General features: G+C 36.5%; 1 protein-coding gene across 1 annotated transcript; it reads left to right on the top strand.

The window, feature by feature from the left end:
- Positions 1-9863: 9863 nt before the first annotated feature.
- On the top strand, positions 9864-11477 carry LOC131648596 (uncharacterized). The gene is made up of 2 exons (XM_058918341.1): positions 9864-10702; positions 10823-11477. Exons 1-2 carry the CDS (start codon positions 9864-9866, stop codon positions 11475-11477), a joined length of 1494 nt encoding a protein of 497 aa, XP_058774324.1.
- Positions 11478-11771: the final 294 nt, after the last annotated feature.

Below are 11771 nucleotides of genomic sequence, written 5' to 3'. Positions count from 1 at the left end.
CCTCAGGTGAGGTAAATCACTCCGTGGGGGTGGACTGGAGTAGTTTAGTTAACAACGAACCAGGATAAAAATAACTGTGCAAATTGTTTTTATCGTTCAAGTTTTTAGACTACACTTATTCAAACCCCCCCCCCCCTTTCTAAGTGTTTTTCTATCCTTCACTGTTCGTCTCCCACCTTCCTTGCGCAAACCCTAGGCGCCGTTTGCAGGTTTCCAACCTTCAACAAGCATCCAAGATCCAGGCCAAAAGTTCATGAATCTTCATACAAAATCAAATCCAGAAACAATCTCGGAACAGATCAAATCTTAACAACATCAAAACCAAAATGAAATTAAATCAAAGAGTAAACAGATTCGAATCTTCAATCAAAGAATTTTTATTACAAATCAATTTACATATTACAATAACGAATTAAATCTGATTACAACCAAAATGTAAATCAATCTGAATCAATTTACAAATCTAAAATTTCCTAATCTAATCTAACCCTGAACTATAAAATAAAAAGAATCAGAAGGAGAAAGGGGATGAAATTGCTGAGACTGAGAGAACCCTAAGAACGCCGCGACGAAAACAAACTTTCAATCATCGCCATCGCCATCTCAGAACCTGCAAAGAAGAGGAGAGAGGGAGATCAGGAGGGAGCTTACACATTCCAACATTCAAGAATAAAGGTAACATAATCGTTGAACTTAGCTTAGGACTCTGATTGTGTTTGCATGCTTGTTTTTGCGTCGATTGCGTTTTCTGGATTTTTTCTAGGGTTAGGGTTCTTCAAACTCAGGGTAGGGTTCTTGTATTCAAGGGGTTAGGGTTAGGGTTCTTCGGGATCTGGGTTTCTGGACAAGATTATTGAAGGTTTGAGTTTGGGACGATGAAGATCGTGAGGATCTTCATCGTTATCTGGGTTTTAGCGGCGGTTAAGAGGGTGGTTGGGGGTGGAGCCACCGGCCAAGGCGATTTCCGGCCGGTGGTGTGTGGTGGTTACAGGGTGTTTTCTGGGGAATGTTTGAGGGAGAAAGAGAGAAGTGGAGCGAAGAGAGAGAATGGGGACGATAAAATGAAAAGGAAATTGGGGTTTTCTTGGTTAATCCTCCCCGGGCCGTCAGATCTTCGCCACTTGTCCTCCCATGGACACTTGGCAAGCATCACTGAACATGATTCAGTGTGCTCTCCCTTTACCATACACCTTCAACCAGCAGGGCATGCAGACCTTTGGATAGTGGCGCGTTAGATCAAACAGCCTAGATCCCTGAGAGTCCACCAAACCATACGTCCTCGTCACACAGGATCCCAACGGATCCAAAACCTTATTGGGCTTGGCCCTTACTATTTGCACACCCAGAGTTGCTATCCTACTCAAAACACACCCCCTGTAAAACAAATATTCAAATTAAATTATTTTGTTAATTTTAATTAACTGTTTAGTTTATTCTTACAATTTTCTCTTCGATCCGAAATAGTCGTGTTGGTGAGAAATAAAATAATAAAATAAAATAATAAAAGTACATTTATTTTGCTAAAAGGTTTTTAACCATCTTATTGGTTACGATGATTAGCATGTTTCTCTTTATCAATTCGTTATTATTTGTAATCAAATCTATTGATTATGAGGAGTAACGATAAAATTAATAATTCAATTTTTAAATACCTTTATTTGCTAAATAGTGATAATCGAATCTATCGATTAGAATTGTTAGCAATCCTTTATAAATCTGTTAATTATGGTGATCAAACCTATTGGTCATTGCGATTAATAGAACAAATTAAAATCAGGGTTGTACGCTACATTTAAAACACTTCTTTATCTTCAAACTAAGGGTTTCAAAACTTCGATAAGGCAATTCAAAATGTCTTCTTACCTTCATATTAATTCTAAGGCGTACAACCCTTCCCCGAACTATCTAGACTCTGATCCTCCATAAGGAGGTACGTAGGCACTTGGATAACCAAGGCGAGTCCCCTTCCCCAAAACCTCAATTCGTTCAAATCTCACTTTTCGCCCTATTCATTTCCTTAGCTATAAACCTTAACACTTTTAGCCATAAACCTTTGCCTTAAACTCAAAATCTTAGGAAAGGGTTAAGGGTGCCTAACACCTTCCCTTGACCCGAATATAATAACTTACCCCGAATCTCTTAACTGCGTAGGGTTTCCTATTCGCCCTGGTAGAATAGGTGGCGACTCTAAAATTCTAAATTTTTATGGCAGGTTGCTACGGTTTCATGGAAAAGCCCAGTCCGATTCCCTAACTGCCAGCACCCTACTGCGGGATCCAGCACCCCTCAGAATTTGTTTCATAGATATTTTGGCCAAGACACTAGAGCCCAATAAATATCTTTATTTACACCACCAATTACCAGCGATACACCCCCGATGTTTTACTTCTTTGCATAATATAGTATTTCTTATTGTTTGTGTAGTGTTACTAATTTCTAGTTCAAATATAATATAAAAATAAAGTAATAATATAATTAATATTAGGATTTATTTATTATTCGTTTCGATCGAATTAATCGGTCGCGATGGTTAATAATCTAATTATTTAATTAATTAAATTCAAATAGGGTTTATTTTTGCTAAAAGGTTTTAACCATTCTATTGGTTATGATGATTAGCATTTTCTTTTCTATCAATTCGTTACTATTTTTAATCAAATCTATTGATTATGAGGAGTAACGATAAATTAATAATTTAATTTTAAAATACATTCAATTTGCTAATAGTGATAATCGAATCTATCGATTAGAATTGTTAGCAATCCTTTATAAATCTGTTAATTATGGTGATCAAACCTATTGATCATTGCGATTAATAGAACAAATTAAATCAGGGTTGTATGCCAAACTTTAAAACACTCTTTCATTTTCAAACTACGAATTTCAAAACTGCGATAGGGTAATTCAAAATACCTTGCAAACTACGGATTTTCAAAACTACGATAAGGTAATTCAAAATACCTTCAACACATTCATACTAAATCTAAGGCGTACAATCCTGCCCCGAACTACGTAGACTCTGATCCTCTATAAGGAGGTACGTAGGCACTTGGATAACCAAGGCGAGTCCCCTTCCCTAAAACCTCAATTCGTTCAAATCTCACTTGTCGCCCTATTCATTTCCTTAGCTATTAAACCTTAACATTTAGCCATAAACCTTCGCCTTTAAATTCAAAACCTTAGGAAAGGGCTAAGGGTGCCTAACACCTTCCCTTGATCCGAATATAATAACTTACCCCGAATCTCTTAACTGCGTAGGGTTTCCTATTCGCCCTGACAGAATAGGTGGCGAATTTAAACCTTAATTTTTAGGGAATGTTGCTACAGCTGGCGACTCTGCTGGGGATAACTATAATGGTGAATGTTATGCTCCTAGGTTTTGGCAAGGTTTAGGTTTTGGTTAATTATTTAGGTTTGTGGTTAACTATCAGGGTTTGGCTGATTTGCCAGGGTTAGGGTTTTGGATTAGGGTTTAGGATTTATTTTTTATAAATATTTAAATTTATTATTTTATTTATTTATTTAAAATTTCATCTATTTACAGCAGTTTAAATAAATATCTGTTTATCTGAATATTTGCTGTTTTATTGCATTTTTGGGTTATAAATAACAGGATTTTGGGGTTAGGTTTTTTTAAATATTTAAATTAAATTAAATTTACTTATTTATTTACAGTTTTTATTTACAGTAATTTTTTATAGTGATTTAAATAATTATTTATTTAATTGCTTACTTGTTTTTACTGTATTTTTTGGGATATATAAATTGCGTTAAAACATAAGTGTGGGAAATATCCTTAAGACCAGGGGGACTTGCATCGCCTACGAGTCTTATTGATAATTCCACTCAGAGTGGGTTGAATATCCGGAAATGTCCAAAACGAGGCTTGACTTTGTTGAGGGCAGGACTTGGTATTTGGCTGATCTCTCTGAGAACCTACCCCTAAAACTCGAACCTCATGGGCAAATGAGTTGTTCTAAAATCCAAAGAGACAAAAAGTCTCGGAGGCTATGAACGGCCCTATAATACGGTGAACTGACTTTAAAGAAATGTCGCGGTAAGCAAGAGTCGCCACCGACTTTTATTTTATCCAATTAAGAAAGGCTAAAAGAACAGAAAAAGACCTTTTAAAAGATTTTGAGTTCGGGGGGTAATTTATACAAAGGGAAGGTTTAAGGCACCCTTTGCATCCATGGTTATCCATGGGCTCTTAATTGCTTAGCTCACTTTGAAATGTTTGAAAATGTTTGCAATGAATAAAGAAAAAGATTTGAATAAGGACTTTAGCTTGTAAATAAGCGTAGCCTTTTTGAAGGTTTTTGATAAAAGGGGTAAAAATAAATTTAAACCAGAGCAAGCAATTAGGAGGTAATTACCCTTAAAATAAAAAAAGGTGTTTTTAGCCTTTGAGGGCTATCCATACCATAAGAGGGTAGGAAGTCCTTTTATTGGAGGTTGAAGGGTCATCGAAGTTATCGTTCGCCATACTGTCCCTGCCATAAAGAGGGCAGATAGTCTAAGGGAAGGATAAAATAGTCATTTTAGGCAACCAATGAGGACACCTCAGCAATCGAAAGGGACTATCATCATCATATCGTAGGCAACCTCGAGGGACGAGATCATATAACCGAAGGCAACATCGAAGGGACTTATGATCTTTAGTGATGAGAATGAACTGAGCGCAACATTTGTTGAGGCATCCTCGTATCCGAGGGACTTGACTATTCTGAAATAAACAAGGCATCAAATAACAAGGCAACATGCAACATGCAACAAGAGGGGTTACCTTTAAAGGTGTGTGGGTGCACAATCACGTGATTCAATTCAGATAATTATCTTATAATTAGTTATTCTAAATTCAATTCGAGGTTTTCACGCCCTAAATTACTAACCACGCAATTAATCAGAAAATAAAGCAGTAAAATTAAACCCTAATTACTATTACAACCTCGGAGCAGTTACATAATAAGGCAAAAGGGTTTGTGGGCAAACCACAAAAAAAGAAATAATTAAATAGATGATAAGTTTAGGGTTACCATAAAGTTTGAGCTTTAACCGATCTGGTTAACCCTGAAAATTAGGCACAAAGAAGAGAAATGTTAGTGTATTACAGATTCACTGACTATTGACACAAACCCTATTTTAACCCAAAGGGAAAATAAAAATAATATGATGTTAAACAAACCCTAAAAGGTTAATGAAATCAAAAGTTTGATTAAATAGATAAACCAAAACAAAAATCTAATAATTATAGGGTTAAAATTAGAAACTTAGCTTTTTGATCTGGTGTGGCGCGTGGCTGATGGATCCTGGTTAACCCTGGAAATTTGGTACGAAGAAGAGAATTGTTAGTGCATTATAGTTCCACAACCTTAAAAATACAAACCCTAATTGTAAAAAACACAAAATAATTTTAATATTCTTGATAATCATTAAAGATTAACGGAAAGTCGAGAGTTCGATTTGATATGTATCAATTAAATAATTATTGGATTAAATCCTAATTATTTAATTGATTAAAATTTTTTTTTTTTTTTGTAAAAAAAGAAAAATTGAATATAAAAATAGTTATCAATAGGATTAAAAAAAATTGAACTTTCGATAAAAAAAACAATTATAATTTTCCTATAAAAAATAATTTATAAATAATAATAGTTAAAGAAAAGAATAATAAGAAAATAAAACAAAATAGGTTTATATAATTAAAATTAAAAAAATTTAGAAAAAAACTTAGCTGGGATTCTGTGTGACATGGCTGAGGAGTATATGATACACCTGCGGGCTCACATGCGTTGGATAGGTCTGGAAGATGATCTGAAGGTTGAACAATGAGAGATCACCATAAGTACACGAGTCATGACGCACCGGATCCCAAAGCTCTCCCTCCACGCGCGCGCCTTTTTTCTGTTTGAATTGGCCAATGAGAGATGGACACGTCTCCGTCTTCTTCACACAAATTTCAGAATGCGCTTTTTACAGAAGCGCCATGAGAGGTCCTGCCTAATTATACCTGCAAAATCAAAGGAACCACAAAACAAAGCAAAAATCTTTCGCGACCATGCAGGAACGATCGTCCAGAGGCCACAAACTCACTGGTACCTGAGATTTAACCTAATTTCACCTTAATAGAAAAGCCCTCTTTTGAGCTTACGAACCCTAACTATGGCTGTCGCACCCTAAATTTTGACCCAAGCTCTTTCATCTGATTCATTGGCATTAGCATATCAATTCAACTGCATCCAAAATAAATTTCGACTCCACACATTTGCATTTTTAAATCAATGTTTAAATTCACAATTGATTTCTCATTATTTTATTTAATAATCACTTTCTTTTTCTTTTGTTCTTATTAAACATTGCATCTTTATTTACCTATTAATGATTTAAGCTTGCATTCTCTTTTCTGAATTTTTCTTTTATTGGTTTAATGATTAAATTGATATTTAATTATTATTATCCATTTAATTTAAAATTAAGAAGGAGATATGTGATTCGTATTATAGGTATAAAAAAAAGAGAAAAAAACTTTTGTTACATAATCTTATCTTTTATTGCTATACAAATCAAGTTTGTTGCAAAAAAAAAACAAGGTAAGAATGTTTCTTTCATGGTCATCATCGATTTTCATGGGTTTTGTTTCATCCATCATCTACACATCATGTGCACCGCAGAGATAGTGCACAAAAACTCCAAGGTTTATGCTGCTCCAATATGAGAGCCTGCATACCACTGCCCCATCACCATCAACCTGCAGTAACAAGCCAAAACCTGCACATAGGATGCCCAATGTTACACCAAAATGGTTAATCCAAAACCTGTATACGAAAATAACAAAATCAGTTCCCTAATATGTTCAAACCTATCTCAATTTTCCCCCCAAAACTACCTCATCCCACCTATAAAAACAGAAGATCAACAGCAAGAAGAAAAGAAAAGAAAGCCACGAAAATTCCTCTAAACCTCTGCTAAACTCAAAACCTCTCCCCTATCAACAATCTCGTAACAAATCCCTCTCAAACCTATCCATAATTTTTGCCCAGAAAGACACACAATTAACACTAATCTCCTTTCATTCACCACAAACCGCAAAACCGAATACACTCAAACTTCGACACCTCCATAACCTAACCTCACAACATAACATCACGGCAACACAGCATAACCGAACAACATATACACAAAACTCAGACACAGCATCAAGCAGAAGAAAAACCGCAAGGAGCACAGAGTCAGAACAATTTCAGAAGTGAATCCAGAAGAAAAACGAGCATACTCAGAAGAAGAAGAAACACAGAGGATAGAAACGAAGCAGAGCAAAGAAGAACAGGTACCTGGTTTGTTGTTTTCGTTTGATTTACGCTTTAAGACACATGTTGTAATTTGTAATCGAATGGAATCAATCGATTGGGGCTGAAGGGATCAATTTGGGGCTTAGGTTTCTTGCTTGAGTATGATTGATTGTGTCTTCACTATGTTTTATGCAAACTGAACGAGATTGTGAGATTGAAAGCGAGAGATTTCAGAGATCGGTCGAGAGAGAACCGAGACCGTTGTTGTTTCCGCAGCGAGAGTGAGAAATCGAGAGAGGCATAGAGGGATATTTTGTTTCCACTTCTCTGCGCCATTGTTGTTACACCGAGAGAGCTGTGCGAGAGTGATCGATTGCGAGAGAGATTGAGAGCCCAGAGATTGTTGCTGTTGTTTAACAGAGGAAAACTTGAAAAAAATGATGAACATCGAGTGATGGAGAACGAGATGAGGCGTTGACCTTGTCAGTTTGTTTTAGGTTTCTTTTCCATGGGCCAAATCGGACCCGGTTCGGTTCTCTCTCAGGCCCAAGAATGCTGTTTTCTTAACTATAACATCATCTTTTAATTTCATTTTTTTATTATGTCCTTTTTTAGATTAATTAGCTAAATAAATTTTGACTAATTTTATTAATTCAACTTTTGACTGTTTTAATTAGTTAATTAAATTTATTTAATTAATTAATTTTTGTTAGTCAATTTTTAAATTAATTTATTTAGTTAAATACATTCTATTTGGTTAATTAAATTTCACCCACAAAATTAAAACCCAAAAAATAATAAATCTTGGTCCAATGCCAAGTCGTTTCAAATAATTTCTTGACCCAATGTCGAGTCCATTTTAAATCTTATCACAAAAATTTCCTTTCTTAATCATACCGAAAGATCGAGTGATAAGGGGTGAACACCTCTTAAATACCTTGATCTTTTGGACTAAAACGCGTTAATTAAGTCTTTAAACCTTTTTAATTAAATCAAAGTGATTAAGTGACAAGGGGTGCACACCTCTTGAATATCTTTGATCCTTTGAATCAAACGATTAACAAATCTTTCTTAATTAAATCAAAGTGATTAAGTGACAAGGGGTGCACACCTCTTGAATACCTTTGATCCTTTGAATCAATATTAAAAATCTCTCTTAATCAAATCAAAGTGATTAAGTGACAAGGGGTACACACCTCTTGAATACCTTTTATCCTTTGAATCAAATATTAATAAAATATTTCTTAATTAAATCAAAGTGATTAAGTGACAAGGGGTGCACACCTCTTGAATACCTTTGATCCTTTGAATCAAATATTAAAATTCTTTCTTAATTAAATCGAAGCGATTAAGTGACAAGGGGTGCACACCTCTTGAATACCTTTGATCCCTTTGAACCAAACACTAAACATCCTTCATAAAATTAACCAACAAACTCGTAGTTTTTTGTCCGAACTACGATTGCTCTGACTTTCCCATTGCACGAGGGAATACGTAGGCACAAGACACAAACGTCTTGGCGAGCACAATAATAAAAAATAAAATCCTTTTTTCTTTTCTCTTTTATTGATTAATAAATTAAAGAACGCAAACATTACGCAAACACTCATTCATAAACTAACTAAATGGGTCCCATCGAGTACGATGGAGGTGAGGGGTGCTAATACCTTCCCCTTGCCTAACCGACTCCCGAACCCTAATTTGGTTGCAATGACCGTCTTATCCATTTCTTTTTATTCGTGGGTTTTATTCGATATTTTCCCTTTCCATTTTGGAATTAATAAAGATCGGTGGCGACTCTGTTCTTTTTCGAGTGTGTAGACACCTCGAGTAATTTTTAGCGCTACAGAATTGGCGACTCTGCTGGGGACTATCCTAAGAGAGTCAACCCTAGTTTAGTTTGTTTTATGTTTAAGTGTTTGCTTTTGTTTGTTCATTCTTGTGTTCTTTATGCTTATTCTTATGTTCTTTATGTTTACTCCTGTGCTATTTATGTTTCTTTACTCTTGCTTTATCGCTTTTATTTTATTTCTGTATTTACTCAATTGTGGGTATGGGAATGATACTTGAGTGAAGCTCTCAACCCGAGCTTTTGAAAAACAAGAGAAAAACATAAGTTAGGAGGTGGTTGTGTAGTGCTAGTCCCCAAGGTGAACACCTTGAATGGCTAATACGAAAACCCCACTTGGAGGAGACTTAGTCATGAGATTTGTCATAAGATGGTTCGCCCATCGCATGACCGAAATCTGGTTTTGTCGCTAACTCCAAGGACCTTTAGAACCCGTTCCATCTATGGTGATGTAGACATCTCTGCTATCAAAAACCTTAGAGCTAACCTTGTGAGGGGATTTTTGGGTAAAGAACTTAGAACTATCCTAACTTAAGGAGCCTTCCGATAGGTTGTTCTATTACCTTGCTTTGCATCCAACATTGCATGACATATCATTTGCATCATGCATACATCCATGTTGTCCTTGTACCTCATTCCAACTGTCTCTTTCATCCAGTCACCATCAATCGTCAAGCTGATTCCCAGGCATCCTTATCAGACGCGAAGTCTTACACGACATAAAGATGGAAGACCTTGAACAAGAGAATCATGAATTCCGTGATGAAGTAACTACTCTTCGAGTTGGGGTGGAAAGATTGACTGCTTTGGTGGAAAGCTTAGTGGCTGCTCGGAATCAACCATCACCTCCTTCATCTCCTCGTGCCACTCAAACACAAACTGAAGTCCAGACTACTACGATCTGCGAAGTTTCTACTGCTACTGTTTCTATGGCTCCTATCACTGGTCTCTCTCACTATCAGATGCCTAATGGCTACCCTGGGGGCATGTCTTACAACTTTATGCCAGAGGGATACCGTCCTGTTACTGGAGCTACTCAAACTACTCCTATAATGACCGTGATTCCACCCTCGGTACATACCGTGCCACAAGCAGAGGAACCCATTTACCAAGTTGAGCCCAATGGAAGAGGTGAAGTTTATGATGATTTCCAAGATCAATTCCAAGAGATGCGAAAGGAGATTAAGGCCCTCAAAGGGAAGAATTCATTTGGAAAGAATGCTTATGATATGTGTCTTGTGCCAAATGTGAAAATACCTGCCAAGTTTAAAGTGCCTGATTTTGAAAAGTATAAAGGGAGTTCGTGTCCTCAGAGCCATTTGACCATGTACTGTAGAAAGATGGCCACTCATACTGATGATGATAAGTTATTGATCCACTATTTTCAAGATAGTCTAACTGGTGCTGCTTTGAAATGGTACATGGGATTGGATAGTACTCATATCAGTTCTTTTGATGACCTCGTAGAAGCGTTCATTCGACAATACAAGTATAATGTCGACATGGCTCCTGATAGAGACCAACTCCGAGCCATGGCACAAAAGGAGAAAGAGTCTTTCAAAGAGTATGCACAAAGATGGCGTGAGGTTGCCGCCCAAATCTCTCCTCCTATGGAAGAAAAAGAGATGACCAAAATGTTTTTAAAGACCCTAAGCTCATTTTACTATGAAAAAATGGTTGCAAGTGCTCCAACCGACTTCACTGAAATGGTGAATATGGGAATGCGACTAGAGGAAGGCGTACGAGAAGGACGATTGATTATGGAATCTGGATCGTCGATTGGAACCAAGAAATATGGAAACAACTTTCAGAAGAAGTGGGAAGATGAAACTATTGCTTTTGCAATTGATGGTGGAGAGTCTCATAACTCACGTTCCTACCGACCCTTAGCTTATCAGCAAGCACCATTCATATCATACGATCAGTATCCATATGTTGCGGCCGCACAATTCAAGCAACCATACCGACAGCCTTGGGCATCTCCTCCTCATGATTCTTCACAAAATGCTCCTCAGAATGCAGCTCAGAATCAGAATCGTCAACGGAATCAGAATAAACCTCAAAGGAACCATCAGAAGGAGGATCGCCGCATTGACCCAATTCCAATGACCTACGCTCAACTATGGCCATATCTAATCGAGAGTAAAGCAATAGCTCCCAGACCAACCCGACCTGCAAAGTTTCCATTTCCCAAGGAATACAATCCAAATGTCAAGTGTGATTTTCACGATGGGATATCAGGTCACTCCATTGAAGATTGCAATGTCTTGAAGGAAAAAGTTCAAGATCTGGTTGACAAAAAGATACTCTCTTTCAAGGATATTAGTCCTATGCCATGATCAGTGCTGAGACACCAAGAACATTCCTAAAACCAATGGGTCAAAGCAGATCATTGAGCCACTTTTTATCACTTGCATTTACGTTTCTTCGCTTGTTTGCTAAGTGTTTATTTGCTTTTGAACATTGTTAACTTTAATGGTAATATTAATGAAATGAGCATGCAAGTTTTGAATTGGTCCATTCGTATTCACTCTTTCTTCCTTTTATTTTATTTTGTTTCCTAAAAAAAAAATGAAAAAAATTATGTTTATGTTTCTCCTATTTCCTTTTCTCTACCATACTTTTGTTTAAGC

This window comes from Vicia villosa, linkage group LG2 (genome assembly GCF_029867415.1).
Source record: "Vicia villosa cultivar HV-30 ecotype Madison, WI linkage group LG2, Vvil1.0, whole genome shotgun sequence".
Taxonomy (NCBI): Eukaryota; Viridiplantae; Streptophyta; class Magnoliopsida; order Fabales; family Fabaceae; genus Vicia; species Vicia villosa.
The sequence above is the reverse complement of the archived record's forward strand: the minus strand, read 5'-3'. Positions and strand labels throughout refer to the sequence as shown.